The 15,777-nt window shown below is 45.5% G+C and overlaps 1 protein-coding gene and 1 long non-coding RNA gene across 2 annotated transcripts; one reads left to right on the top strand and one right to left on the bottom strand.

Moving 5' to 3' along the window:
* Positions 1 to 816: 816 nt before the first annotated feature.
* LOC136539614 (uncharacterized) lies at positions 817 to 3,558 on the bottom strand. Its single transcript, XR_010779723.1, has 3 exons — positions 3,444 to 3,558; positions 3,274 to 3,350; positions 817 to 2,471 (listed from the first exon to the last, which is right to left on the bottom strand). It is a non-coding gene; the product is annotated as an uncharacterized lncRNA (long non-coding RNA).
* Positions 3,559 to 12,012: 8,454 nt separating this feature from the next.
* LOC136539615 (protein SRG1-like) lies at positions 12,013 to 13,710 on the top strand. The gene is made up of 4 exons (XM_066531573.1): positions 12,013 to 12,240; positions 12,331 to 12,590; positions 12,757 to 13,084; positions 13,234 to 13,710. Exons 1-4 carry the CDS (start codon positions 12,016 to 12,018, stop codon positions 13,474 to 13,476), a joined length of 1,056 nt encoding a protein of 351 aa, XP_066387670.1. The 5' UTR covers positions 12,013 to 12,015; the 3' UTR covers positions 13,477 to 13,710.
* The last annotated feature ends 2,067 nt before the right edge of the window (positions 13,711 to 15,777 follow it).

Consider the following 15,777-nt stretch of genomic DNA (forward strand, 5'->3'; position numbering starts at 1 on the left):
ATGGCCACCAAGTGGCGGCGGGCGATGGGACGACCGCTAGGGCAACCGAGGCCGTGGCTTTATAGCCGGAGCTCCGAGCTCCAAGGCGGACGGCTGTGGATTGCGTCGAGCGCATCGAGCGGCATCGCGGGGCGTGGGTGGTTGGCACGGAGTTTGCGTGGGCACGGCGCCAAGGGCGGGGGCAAGGCCATGGTCCGGGCGTGACCCCCTAGCCCGCTCTGCCATCGCTGTCGGCCTCCGGTTGGCTAGCGGTTGAGCGTGAGCGCGAGGAAGATGAGCAGGGGAGGGCTGTCATGCAGGGTCCGTTGGCAACGACTGCGGGCGAAGAGAAAGGGGCGCGCGGGTGAGCAGCGCTCGGCTGACGTGCGGGGCGCAGTGGCAGCGACAGCGAGCGAAGGCGGGGAGGCGCGGGGCGTGATCGACGTGCGGGGCTGGCCGCTGGGCCCGCGCGTGTTGGGCCGGCTTGCTGCGCGCTGGCGAGGCTGTGCTGGCAGGCCGAGAAGCTAGGCTGCGAGGCCTGAGCTGCGTGTCCTTCTCCCCTTTTTCTTTTCTTTTCTGTTTTCTATTTTCTTTTTCCTCTCCTTTGTTCAAATTTAAATTTGGTTTAAAATTTGAATTCTAATTTGGTGCACTTTATTCATTAGTCTTTGGATATGTGGCCCACTTCATTCTCTTTCATATATTTAGGAATTTATTTAGCTATTTTGTATAACAAAAATGGGGTGGTTTTGTTATACAATAAATAGGATTAGTTTTTCCTTTTTAAATATTTATCCTTTGGTTTGAGTCATAATTTCTTCATGGTGTTTTCTTTAAAGGAGTTTTTAGACATGACATAAAATAAAAGAAAATCCAAATCACTATTTGAGTTGACAATGTGAGCTATGTTTCATTTGTCAGTAATTAAATACACTTGATAACATATGACATGCCATTCTCATGAAATTGTCTAGTTGGGTTACTTCTAAGCCAACACTTAGGGTTGGCTCCTACAATGTCACTCATCATCACATGGGGGGTTTTAAGAAAAATTTTGTAGTTGTGATTTTTGGTGTGTGCATTTTTGGGTTGTTACACCGCCTTCTCTTCGAAAACGACGTCGTGCGAGACAACCACCTTACCTCCGCGTGGGTCATAGAGCCGGTATGTCTTGGTACCTTCCTCATAGCCCAGGAGCACCATCGGTGTGCTCCTGTCCTCCAGCTTGGTGAGGACCAGCTTCGTCTTCCTGACGTGGCCGATGTAGCCAAATGTCCGGAGAAAGGATACACTCGGCTTGCGCCCATACCAAGCTTCGAACAACGTCTTGCCTTTTTGGGCCTTGGTGGGCGCGCGGTTGAGGATGAACACCGCCGTGGTCACCGCCTCACCCCAAGAACCTTGTCGGCATGCTTTTGTCCTTCATCATGAATCGAGCCATGCCGACCACCGTCTGCTTCCGCCGCTCCACTACGCCATTCTGCTGTGGCGAGTACGACGCGGTGTGGTGTCGCACCACACCCTGATCCGCGCAGTACGCAACGAACTCCACGGAACTGAATTCGCCGCCGCGATCAGTCCACAGCACGCGCAACTTCTTGCCGCTATCCTCCTCCGCGCGCGCCTTGAACTTCTTGATCGCCTCCGCCACCTCGTCCTTGCTCGTCAGGAGTTGCAGCCACTTATAACGACTGCAATCATCCATGAGCAGGAGGAAGTATCACCGACCACCGTTTGTGGCTGATGTGATTGGCCCGTAGAGATCGCCGTGGATAAGCTCGAGAGCGTCCGTCGCGCGATACTTGGCCGCCTTTGGGAACGACAGCCTCCTCTGCTTCCTGGCCAGGCAGCTGTCACACAGCTCGCCTGCGTGCAATGTCGCCATCAGGAGAGTGGCCTCATCATCCTTGTTAGCCTACGCTAAATGAGCCTCAGCCTTCTTCTCTTGCTTGCGATTTGAGCATTCCTTTGCCCAATGGCCCGTCTTCCCGCAGTGCCCGCAGGCGTTGGGGTCGACCTTCTTCTTCCTGATAAATGTCGACACAAGTCATGCCTTGACATCTCTTCAGAATCTAGCAACACACTGTCAGAAGCTTGATCTTCTTGAATTAAAGTCTTCTTTTACTGGGTTGCCCAAGTTATCAGAAAGCTAAAAAGTCCCAAGTTCAGTGAGCAGACTTTTAGCATCACAGCCAGGGGCTTTGTCAGCAGAGTAGATGGTGCTACAGCCAGACTCTTCTTGTTCTTCAACACAAGGACTGTCTTCCCTAAGCATCTTGTCAGTGTCATCACGGCAGGGTTCATTGTAACCCAGCGGAGTCCCAGATAAATTGCATGAGTGCATGTGCTCCATAACATCCAATGATTCAACAGCACTTTCTCTATCTTCAGTATTGGAACATATCCTCACAGCATCATTGATTTGAGTGTTTGCTGCTTTGCGCGGTGCTTGTCTTCCTTTTTTCTTTCCCTTGTTGCCGTGTGTTCTTGTTCTGCAATGCATAAAGGAATTAAGCAATGGAACCAGTAGGGGAACAGTAACATGGCGTCGCATTATGTGAGCACTGACCACTTACTTGTGCTGAATAAAAAGGAAGCCCCAAAGAACCCATGAGGTTGGCCAATTCCAAATCTTCAACAAACAAATGGCCTATTGATAGACAGTTCATATACACAGTAAGAAATCGGTTGACACATAAGGGAAAAGGAAAAATAACTGCTACTGATTTTACTTTTACAATGTTATGTGTGGGCAATATGACTTATAAAATGAGGCATGAAGCCATGAACAGATGTTGCAACAATGACTTAAATTGTCAACGCCAGCTTTCCCTTCCTACAGTAATCCCCTACCGGTTATGTAGCAAGCTTCCATGTCAACAATGTGCTTTCAAGAAAATGATGCTCGAAGAGTGGTCACTCGACATGTTTAGTAGGTTCTCTAACCTGACCAGGCTGAATCATTACGAGGTCCAGGATTATTTCCTGGTAGAGCTAGGATAAATAGTTATGCACTTATCGGTCCTCTGTTATACATGTGCCCAGGGTATTTTATCATATCATATAAAAACATTGCTTAAAGTGCATGCGACCAGCCGACCATTAACATTTTGTGTTAACTAGACTCTTGGGAAAGCCTGAAATTACGTGTTGGGCCTTCTTCCTCAATAATACAGATACCAAGAAATTACCAGTAGCCCGACGAAATTAACCATCTACTAGTCGAAGCACAAGCGTCCCCCAACTCAGAAAGCTTAAAGACTGAGCTACACCAAAGCGGGTCAGAGACCGTACCACGAGAGCAGCCTCCGCCGAGCGCCAGTTCTTCTGGCCATCGTGAGGTCCCGCGCCATACGAATCGTCCCTGCAGCCTGCAGGGAGAGAGTAGTTTGAGGAGACGGGACACTCCTCGAAAAAGGCAAACCCTACGCTGAGAAGCGGGTAGGGGAGACAGGAGACTTTACCAGAGGTGTACTTCGGTAAGCCGGAAGAACGGCCCTAGCTTCCGTATCGCCGGGGAATCCTCCGCCGTCGCCGGCATCGCAGGAAGCTCTCGAACCGTGAGGGCGTGGGGCCGGGGGGAGTCACGGGCGTTAAGCGTGGGTAGACCGGACAACCCACCAGCGTTCATGGGCCGGGATCGCTTCCAGGCCGGAGTGACCCCGTGGATCGGGCTTCATTCCTAGCTGATCCTGGGCCAGGCCTAAGGGAGTTTCTAGTCTAGGTGAATTTCTGACCCCCATCGAGATGGAGCAGAGCCATCACTCCCATCTCTCCGTCTCCGTTGGCCGCTCTCCACCGTCAGTTGGGCACCTTCGCCACTGCTGGTGCTGGTCGCTCGCTTGCGATTTGCAGAACCATGCGATCGAATAAGCTATGAGTAATATTTTAAGCTATCACCGGATGACCGGAATAGCACTGTGCACAAACTGAACTCCGGCGATTCGATCAGTTTCATCAAGCTGTCTCACCAACAAGCTTCCGCCGCAGGTGTATGCGACTTCCACCTGCAGTATGCCACTTGCCACGGCGTACCACTGCCGCACCGCAAATGGCCGCCGCCGCTGCCAGGGAATTCGAAGCAGGCCCACGCTGGGGTTGCCAGTTGGGCACCGCCGCTCGTTGCGGCGGATCCAACGCCGAGGCACGGATGCCGCGGCGGGTGAGTAGGAATCTTTTTCTTTCACTAGCCGACGACATCGCCTGCCTAAACAAATATCAGAGCAGTTGCGCGGATGTTCACCCTCCCTGCGTAAACAAATGAAGTCTTCTCTTCGCCATCTTCATGGATGCCCGTCTTTCGAAGCATTGACCGAATTAATTCAACCAAAGCATTCGGGCTTAGCAGAATGAACTAGTGGAGGGAGAGAGAAGGCGCAATAGGAATATTTTTCTCTGTCCTTTTTTTTTCTATTTATTTCTCCCGTTCTATATATGTCTATATTTATCTTTTTTAGTTTGTAAAGTAAAAATAGAAATTTGAACCCATAATAATGATCTATTTAAGTACTTCCCTCGTTCAAATTGCTTTTCTACATACATTACTTACTTTTATTATATACTAACAAATATGCGCGTGCAACACGTACATGTTTCTTAAAACTATTTGAAATGCAATGAAAATGTCAATTAAATTGTCGATGTACAATAAAGGTAGATGCCAAGTGCTGACTCAATTTGATCGGCCGTATAGAACAAGGTTCAAATATGAGGTAAACAATCATCAATACACAAGTTTGGGCGTGGTGCATGTGCATGAACGTGTCGTGCATGACATGTCAAGTCCAGGTGTTGGCTTCAGCTACATGAAAGCAAAATCACACTTGGGCCCTGTTACGTCGCATGTGGCTATTAGACCAAACGACTTAAGACTTAGACGCGTTGGATTCAGCTAATTAGATTATATTTATGTGCTCATATAGAAAGGCCATGCATGATAACGGGTTAGGACACGGATAGGGGCTAGCTGTGAGAGAGTCGAGCGGCGCAGGCGTACGTGATCGAGAGGGTCGGTTGACACGGCGTCTAGATCGAACGGTTATCAATGAGGGAGAGTAAAACCTCGGACGACGGAAGGCTCATATGAAACGGTGTCAAGATCAAACGGTTATGAAAGAGGGATAACCCCCACAAATTACTCACTCTTTTATAGTGTAATCTAGACATAGTGTTTTTTTTAGCGGATCAGCAGGGGATTCCCCTACCTATTTTTTTCCTTTCCATTCAATGAAAGAATATTATGTACAGGAATACAAAGCTAAAAAGGCTGAAAAGAAAAATACAAGGCATCTAGGCCCAAAGGAAAAGACAAAAACATTACAAGAAACTCTCTCTCCAAAGGCTGAGTGAAATTTGCGTAGCTGGTTTGGCCTTGGTGCATATTAAAAACTTCGTGTTAAATCTTGTTTTATAATTTGAAATGAAGAGAGTAGCTATGATTAAGGACACGTATTCAAAATTTATTTGTCTGGTCTCTACTTCCAATAGAAAAATGTGCTTTAGATATGTTTCAAGCATGAACTAGGCAGCGATTACAAACTCTTCTTCAGTAATCATGGCTGAAGCAGCAGCACTGGTACTGGCTGCAGTGGTAGCCTCTCGGCTACACCTGACTAATCTCAACTTCCTATCAGATAACCAGCAGGTAGTCTATTTCATCAATAGCAATGACCACTCCACACCTCCTGACCGGAGATTTAGCCCTTGTTTAGTTTCCACACCAAAACTTTATACCCTGTCATATCGAATGTTTGAGCACATGTATGGAGTATTAAATATAGACTAAAAAATAACTAATTGCACAGTTTACGATTAATTTACGAGACGAATCTTTTAAGCCTAATTAGTCCATAATTTGACAACAAAGTGCTACAGTACACGCATGTGCTAATGACGGATTAATTATGCTTAATAAATTCGTCTCGTGATTTACTAACGGATTCTCTAATTTATTTTTTATTAGTATCTGAACACCCCATATAACATCCGATGTGACACCCCAAAACTTTACAGACTGGATCTAAACTAGGCCTTAAACACGTACTTCACACAGGAGTTCCTCGGTAGCAATCAGCATACAAGCTTTAGGCTTTTCAAGATTCCAAGATTCACATCTCAGACTGCACATTTGCTTGCAAAAGCAGGCATTTGCAGCTGTACATCTACAGCCTAGGACTTTTTAAATTCCCATGTACCAACATGGCTGATGTGCAACAAGTGCCCACTAGGCCACTATGGCAAGCTCTGCAGTCTGTAATGAACAACTCTTTTTTCCTTACTCACATCTAGGTGCTGTTGAACTATAATATAATCACGTTTGTTGTCAAGGAAAAGAAACGTACCTAGCACGAGACAAAACACCTTTTTGCGCATTTGGCCTTTGTGCATCGTCTCCTCCAACTGTACCTTTGTGCATCAGCATCACAGCGCCTAGCCCGTTTTTGTTCGGTGCCTGAAAATAGCTCCGACCTCCATAAACAAACACCTAGGAACGCTCTTTCTCATAAAATTGTTTCGTATAGTTTCGTCCGCTTTGGTGCTAGAGCTGCACGTGGTGGACCATACTAAACGTACCCTAGCTTTCTCCGGTAAAACTGTGCACCAACTCTCTGGTACCTCTCTTTTTATTTTTGATAATGACGATTGACGAAGAAGAAAGCAATACTGTATTGCAAATTGTTCTTTTTTATTATGGACTTGACCTGTTCCTTGTCAGTTGCGTACTTACTCTGCAATTCTGTATTGTTCCTTAAAAAAAAACTCTGCAATTCTGTATCGTAATCTGTATTTTATCTATAATAATATGCACTTGACGTACCAGCCGCTACGGTGCTCAAAGGCCAGTTGACTTGGTCAGCTCTGGCACGGAGAAAAGGCGCACGAAACAAGCTCTTACCCTAGATATGAGTATCATTATGCACGCATTCAACCCAAATGAAGAAATAAAACTAGCTGATTCGGTTAGCTTGCGGTATAATCTATTCATTTGTGATCCTATTTTCAACTAATTGTTATTTCAGCAGTAAGTGAAGCTTATCTCGACCGACAGATTTATGCATATGTTGTGTTTATTAATTTTAAAATTTACGGGTCTAGCTATTTGAAGATGTTGATAGAGCTAGTGTCTCTGTTTTCTACTGTGTTTCAAATTAACAAGACATATAAATAAAACGATGAAATGAAGAAGAAAGAGAAGGCTGCTTACCCACACCTAGATAGTATTATGAGAGTATGTCTGTATCCATGAGCGCTGATAGAGTTACTACTGCTAGTAAAAATTTCGATGTAGAAATCCAAATAGACCTGATAACTACTAGGAAGTAGAGATGCTAACAATTAGTTCATTAGTTGGTGAAGGGGTGCTCGTAGTTTTATTCTCTACATGTCCAATCAGCTATCCCAATATCTATTAGCATTTGGATTTAAACATTCCTTACTAATAATTAATTAGTTAATAGTTAGTAGTTTTTTAGCTATTAGCTAGCTAACTCATCATCAGTAATGTTCAGAAGCGGGAAGTCGTTTTCATTTCTAAAAAAAAAAACTATTAGCTAGCTAAGCTAACTATTAGTACTATTAGGGCAGTCCCAGCGCAGAACTACCTGCAGTTTCTATAGCCCAAGACATTACACATAGAAACCATTCTTCGTAATGCGGGGTTTTTTTTGACGCAAAGGATTGTGGGAGAGATCTCCACAATTGATTTTAATATATTATAAAACAGGAAGTACAGGCCTTACAAACCTGAATTAACTGAATGCATCAATCAAGCCAAAAACAAAAGGAAGACCTTAAGTCATCCCTAAACCTAAGTGACTGCAAAAGACATTGATTCTTAAAATTGGCTAACCAAATGCTATGCATAGGATCCTGTCTCTGAAAAACCTTGTCATTTCGTAGTTTCCAAAGCTCCCAGGCTGCTATCAGGGAAGCTTCTGTGAAGAATTCCAGGCCGTGAGTTTGATAGGCACTTGCAAGACGTTCTGGCAATGGCAAGTTGATGTCCCACGTGAAGCCAATGGAGGCCCAGCACTGCCCCGAAAAAGGACATTGGAAGAACAGGTGATCAATTTCTTCTTCAGCTCCAGAATTGCACATGATGCACAGGGTGTCATCCTGGATGTTAAGATTCCTCCTTAGCATAGACTTGGTATTTAGCCGATCCATCAGAACCAACCATGCGAAAAACTTTATTTCGGAGTGCATCGAGACTTCCAAAGAATTTGTAATAGGGATGCGCCTCTATGCCGCTAAAAGCAAAGGTGTAGAATCTGCGGCTGGAGTAACTGGTCCCCCAAATCAAGCTCCAAGAGTCATTGGAGGCATCGTCATATTCCAGATTCTCCAGATAGCTTTGGAGCTGCATCATCTCATCATGAGCTTGTGCTGATAGGAGCAGTGTAAAGATTGCACTCAGATCCTCTTCCTTCATCATTTCCCGGACTGACATATTGGTATTTCTGGCGAAAGAGTACAGCCGTGGGTATTCTTCAGAAAGAACCGAGTCCAACCAGACAACATCCCAGAAAGTTACAGTAGAACCGTCTCCATGGGTGCATCTTGCAATGCCCCTATAGATAGTATTGAGCCTCATCACATCCCGCCACCAGAAGGAGCCCATCTCTCGGCATGTATGTGGCACCTTGTCGACATAGTACTTATCCCAGACGAGATGGACCCATGGCACATCTTCTTTGTTATAAAACTTGTGAAGTTGCTTAAGCAGGAGCGCATCATTCTGTAACCTCAGGTTAATGACCCCTAAACCCCCTTTCTCTCCTTGGGCTTCATGACATTCGGCCAGGCTACAAGATTTCCCCCCTTTGCATTCACATCGCTGCCACGCTAGGGGCACTGTTTTCTAGCACGATCTATATTTTCAATGAAACATTTTGGTACTTTGATGTTGCAAAGAGTGTAGGTGATTATAGGAGTAATGGCCGAGTTGATCATTTGTAATCTCCCCGAGTAGGACAGCCATGTCGAACAAGCTGAGAGTCTTCGTTCAACTTGGTCCATGATGGGCCTCAAATCCTCTATTCTTGGCTTGGTGGTACCCATCGGTAAACCCAAGTACGTGAAAGGGAAGCTCCCAATCTGACAAGCAAGAGTGTTTGCTAGGAGCTGAGTTTTTTCTTGGCTTACATTGATAGGGATCAATTGCGACTTTCTGTAGTTGACTTTTAACCCTAATGAAGTTTCAAAGCTATGCAACAGTGCCTTCAGGAAAAAGAGCTGTCCGGCGTCTGCTTGGAGTAAGAGCAGGGTGTCGTCCGCGTACTGAATTATAGGGAACTCACCGTCCGCATGGGGTATCGGGGCTTTGAACAAGTTGATGTTGGATGCTCTGTTGATAAGCACTTGTAGAAGCTCTGCCGCTAAAACAAACAGCAGGGGGGATAATAGGTCCCCTTGATGGACTCCACGTTTGCATTTGAAAAATTTCCCGGGGATTCCATTTAAGAGAATGGCCGATGAGCTAGAAGATAGGATACTGCAGATTCAGGATAGCCATATGTTGGGAAAACCCATATGTTGTGGCATGAGCAAAATGGCCGGAGTGTTCCACCGTGTCAAACGCCTTTTCAAAATCAAGCTGGAGGATGAAGGTCTCTCTGTGTGACTAGTGGCACTAATGTATATATTCAAAGCTCCAGGCGAGACAATCTTGAATTGTACGGGAACGAATGAAACTGTATTGGTTCTTGTGGATGAGCTTGAGAATTACTGACTACAACCTGTCTGCTAGTATCTTGGTAAGAATCTTTAGACTGATATTCAAGAGCGAGATACGTCGAAAATCATTAACTGTCTATCGGTTCCCAATTTTAGGTACTAGAGTGATGAATGAACTGTTGATGCACTCGAGGTTGAAAGGTCCTAAATGGCCAGAGGGGGTGAATAGCCTAATAAAAATTCTTTAAAACAACTAGAGCAACTTGATTAGTAAGACAAATGGTGTAATTGTGTTTTGCTCTAGCTCTACACGAAAAAGGCAAGCCACCTACCCAATATTCTAGTCAATTATGATCACTACGGCACTCAAGAGCTATGTCTCTACTTTACCAACTAAGAGCTAGTGAGCTAACTAATTAGATCAACTAATTACTTCTAGCTACTCAGCTAGGCTCTACTTGCCAAAGTACAACTACCACTACACAAGTATTATAGGAATGTAAATACAAGAGAAGTGGTGAATGATATACAGAGACGAGCAAGCGAGAAATAAATCACAATGAATACCAAGAGGTGACACCAAGATTTTTACCAAGGTTCACTTGCTTGTCGGCAAGCTACGTCCTTGTTGTAGCGATACCCACTTGGAGGTTCACGCGCTTATAGGCTTCACACACCTAACCCGCAACCGGGTGCCTCACAACCAACACAAGATGGGGATCCACAAGCTACGAGCAATCCACTAGAGTTGTCTTTTGTGATCTCCCACGGAGAAGGCACAAGAACTCCTCACAATCACCACGATCGGAGCCGGCAACAATCACCGATAGCCGCCCAACGATCCTCCAATCACTGGGCCATCTAGGTGTCGGCAAACACTAAGAGTAACAATAATTCCACCAGCTCAAATCAACCAACTAGTGCCACAAGATGCAAAATCACTATGCAATACACTAGAGGCTCTCCAATCTCACTCAAATGATGAAATCAAGTGTGAATGTGAGTGGAGTGTGTTTGCTTAGCTCACAAAGGGTTTACTCAAGTGTATGAAGTGCCAAGAGAGTGGCCAAGGCCGGCCACCACCTCTATTTATAGCCACACAAGCAAATAGAGCCGTTATACCCCTTGGGGCGGTTTCTGCCGGGGCACCGGACACGGCGGTGTGCCACCGGAGAGGGGGGTGGCGGTGCCCCTCCAACGTTCATCCAATGGCTAGTTTGACTAGCCGTTGGGGCACTGGACAAGATGGCAGTGGCACCGCCCTAGGAGGGGCGGTGACCATCCTAGCCAGACTCCAAAACACAACTCTTTGGAAAAAAGCAGCGGTGGCATCGGACAGGGGTGGCGGTGCCCGTGGCGGTGCCCACCATGGTTTTCCCCTTCTCTGGATTATTGGGGCGGTGGCATCGGATGGCCCCTAGCGGTGCACCGCCCTCCTAGGGGCGGTGGGCAGCACCCCGAGCTGAACAACGCCTCTTTTCTCCACCTTCACAAATGTGCTAACACCTCAAGTGTTCCACCGTGAATGCCCAAGTTTGATTTTGGGTAATTGATAAAACCTAGGGACTAATCCTTGTGCTAAGTGTGTAGACAAGTAAGGATGGTCCCATGCCAAGTGTGGAGCTATAGGATGATCATGGTGGGCGTTGATGACCAAAAGATAATCAAGTGCTCAACTTGGAAAAGAAGAAAGAGAAAAACAAAAACCCTACGGAGATCAAGGTAAAGGTATTGTTTAGGGTTTTGGTTTTGGTGAAGACACTATAGATAGTGTGATCACACTTATAATTGATAGTTGTACTATGAAGAGAGGAATTCTTTGGCTAAGCGGTTTATCGAGTGCCCCTAGGTGACATGATTCTTGCATATGCATTAGGGACCTAGTGTGCTAACTTTTAACCCTTGAAAAAATGCTTAAAAAATGCTAACACACGTGCACACAAGTTCTACACTTTGTGGTTAGCAATATAGAAAGCAAGGGTGAAATGGTTGTGGACTTAGAAAAAGAAAAGGAGGCATTGGTGTATGACTAGACGCTGCTGTCGGGGTGGACCTGCGCTTCCGGTACCTAACCCTAGGTCTCGGTTAGTGGCACTGCACTGACCGGACGCTGGGATCGGACTCGGATGCCGAATCCAGTTTTCTAGCTGACTATTCTAATGTTCCTTGACGATTTTTCTTCTTCTCAAAAGCAATGGCTACTATTTTATCAGATAATGACCGTGCTTGACTAACTGGTGATAACTTCAACTGTAAGTTTTAGGGCCCCTGGCAGACTATAAGTATGATGGAAGATCGAGCTCTCTATATTCAATTCAGCAAGAGGCAATAAACACTTAAGTACCCCATCCCAGAACACTAATGGCTGACGAGTCATGGAGGGTGCCAACCCCAGTGCAAGAATTGGCGGCAGGCGTGGTGGAACTACCGAGCCAGTTCGTGCTGCAGGAGCAGGATCGTCCTGAAAGCCTGCTATTGGCCACTCACATGCCGGAGCCCATTCCCGTCATAGACCTCAGCAGGCTGCCGGCTGCCGATGAGGCTTCCAAGCTCCGGTCAGCACTGCAGACCTGGGGACTCTTCCTGGTGAGTCGTTCAGTTCATTATCTTCCCATTTGCATCGTGCAGTGCTTGCTTGCTCAGCCACGGACTAACAGCATCGTCTACTTTGTGCAGGTTACCAACCATGGGATAGAAGCATCTCTGATGGACCATGTGATGGCCGCATCACGAGATTTCTTCCACCAGCCGCTCCAAGAGAAGCAGAAATTCAGTAACTTGATAGGCGGCAAGCGGTTCCAGATGGAAGGTTATGGCAATGACATGGTGACATCCCAAGATCAGATACTCGACTGGCAAGATCGGCTGCAACTCAGGGTGGAACCAGAAGATGAGAGGAACCTTGCTTATTGGCCCAAACACCCTGACTCCTTCAGGTTATCTACTCGTTTACTCGAAATTTCTTCTCCTTATGTCATTGAAGGATAGGAACACTGAAACTCCAGGGGAGAGGAGTGGGGTGTTGAATGAACGAGAAGAACCTGAAAAAAAAATTAGCAAATAATTCTATTGAATGAACTATTGTACGGCCTTTGCTTGCAGGGATCTTCTGCACGAGTATGCATCAAAAACCAAGAATGTTAGGGACAATGTCCTACGAGCGATGGGCAAAATTTTGGAGCTTGGCGAAGATTATTTCATCAGCCAGATTGGGGAGAAAGCCCCAGCAATTGCCAGGTTCAACTATTACCCTCCGTGTCCAAGGCCCGAGCTCGTCTTTGGCATTAAGCCTCACTCTGACGGTGGCGCTGTCACGATACTTCTCGTTGACAATGATGTTGGGGGCCTGCAAGTTCAAAGGGATGGCATTTGGTACACTGTTCCATCCAAACCTCACACGTTGATTATCAACTTGGGAGACTCCATGGAGGTAGGTATCTGAAAATCCAAGTCGCTTCCTCACTGGAATCTTCATAGAGTCACTTCTTCTTTTGTTAAGAGAAACAGAGAGAGTCTATAATTATGCAAATGCGAGTTCCTAAATGCAGTGCTGAATTCGATTGTGAAATTCTGACACAGATAATGAACAATGGGATCTTCAAAAGTCCGGTGCACAGGGTTGTGACGAATGCAGACAAGGAGAGACTCTCACTGGCCATGTTCCACGGCGTGGAAGGTCAGAAAGTGCTTGAGCCAGCGGCTGGTTTGCTGGGCAAGGAGCGACCAGCACAATACAGGAAAATTAAGGCCGCAGACTACATTGTTGGGCTCCATCAAGGAATTGCGAAAGGACAGAGATTTATCGATACTTTGAAGATCTAAGTTATTATTAATATCTTTGTCTAAACATGATTCAGTGAATGGTGAATGCACAAGGATAATAAAGAGCTGCTTTGCTGATTGTGAAGTCAGATGGGAGTCCCAGTCAATGTTCAATGTCCATGCTGTAATGCATTGTCACATTGTTATACATACATGCTCACTAGAATGTGGAAAAGATGTAATCCTGCTCATGTTATTAAATTTGGGGCATCAATAAATGATAATATGAATACCTATGCATGGTGAGCTGACAAGGTTGAGATGTACCGTTGACAATTGACATTGTGGATGATGAGTGATTGTCAAGTTGAGATTATTGAGATTTTGTTGAGTTGGTTCTAGCGTGACTTGAACTAACCAACATGTCGAGTTAGTGTATGTGGTGCAATATGTCTCGGTTGTGTTGGTGGTCGATGACGAGGGAAAAAGGTCAAGAGAAGGTTTGTGCCGATGTACCACGTGTAGCGAAGGGCGGACTAGGACGCTTGGACCGAGGGACCGAGGCCGAGACGGCCATGGGTGGTCCACATCAAGCACAAGGACGACAAGAGGATTTGCAGAAGGGGTGAAGATGGCATTGACCCAAGTCAAGGTGGGTTCAAGACAAGTCAAATGAGGGCCACGAATGAATTGGAGATCGTTGGCTGAGGACGAAGTGGATATGCATCGACATTGGGTGATTTGACGTTTTCAGCCTTAAAACAACGAGCAAAAGGTTTCTTTGTTTCGGTCCCAAAACCAGGGTAGCAAATCGGAGGACACATGTCATATCATGAAGCTTGTGTCAAGGTGAAGCAAAGTCATGAAGGCACTGGGCCAATCCGATGGATGAAGAAAAATCTAGACCATTTTGCCCCTCGGGTATGTAAGTATTAGGTGTTATGGGTATTTTAGTCTTTTGCCATGTACCCTATTTATATGGATGTTGCCAGTTGGGTGAGGTATATCTAGCAACCCTAATTTCAGTTTCCATACATTAGCCAAGTGCTCAAGGCAATAGAGGCTAGCTTAGGAGTTGCAATTATCTTGATCTAGTTTTTCAAATTCTAGTGGGAGGATGATAGGAGGCTGAACTTAGATTGCATTGATGAATTCCTCGTAATTCAATTGAAGGTTGTTGGTTCAATTTCATGCTCCCATATCTTTCCCACTTGAATTAAAGACAAGATTTCTCTTTTCAAGAATTTTTTAACCCCTTTTCAATGGATTTTGTACCCGCTGCTTTGGTTTCTTGACAGAACTCCAATTTGAGAGAGACATTTCAAAATTCTTGGTCAAGCTTGAACATTTTTGAAAAGATCTCTTGGGAATATCTTCACCATGGGGTTAAAAAAGGTGTGTGGAAATTTCAAGATTTTTGGCGGTCCTTTGATCAAGATCTGGATTTTTTCCCCTTGTTTTTTATTTCTATTTGGTGCGTAACTTACAGACTTGAGTGTGAAACTTATGGACTTGAGTGCATAACTTATGGACATTTGTGCGAAACTTACGGGCTTGAGCAAACCTCCGAACTTTGTTGTGTAACTTCTGCACCTTAGCCCTTAAGTGTTGTTCTAACTCATTGTTACTTCCACTTTGCCTCTAGACCTTCCTAGCACTGTTCTCGAATTTTATAGTCACTTTATGGCTATGGGGTATTATATTGCAATAAGAGAAGTGTTTCGGGTGAAATTTAGGACGTGTGGCTAACTTGAGAGTTTTTGGCCCAAATTACAGGGTTTTCAGGAAGCTGTGCAGCAAAATTGGTGTGCTCCTGTGATCAGCTCATGCCCAGTTGAGCGTGTTCCTGAAGCTGAAACGATTAAGCACGGGTCTTAAAAAATGGAGTCATAGGAGGATTGGAAATATAAAACTGCAGGTACAAATTGCTAAAGAAATTAATTACGGGCTTGAAGTGGCTATAGACTCCAGACCTCTCAACAATGGTGAGGATTGGCTGCGGAAAAAGCTTAACCTCCATTGCCTTGGTTTGGCATCACTCGAGAGAACCATTACTCGCTTGAGATCACGGATCAGTTACCTGAGGGCGGGTGATGCAAATACTTTCTTTTTTTCACCAGCACTCTCGGTATAGAAAAAAGAAGAATTTTATTGGAAAGCTGTTGGTGGGTGACCGGGTCATTTCTGACCAAGCCAGAAACAGGAGCTTGTTTCAGAATCTATGAAAATCTCCTTGGTCCACCTCATGACAGAGAGGTCACGTTTGATCTACCTAACTTCCATAATCCGCATCATGATTTATCTCACTTGGAGGAGGATTTCTCTCAAGAGGAGATATGGGCAACAATAAGAGATCTGCCA

This window comes from Miscanthus floridulus, chromosome 2 (genome assembly GCF_019320115.1).
Source record: "Miscanthus floridulus cultivar M001 chromosome 2, ASM1932011v1, whole genome shotgun sequence".
Taxonomy (NCBI): Eukaryota; Viridiplantae; Streptophyta; class Magnoliopsida; order Poales; family Poaceae; genus Miscanthus; species Miscanthus floridulus.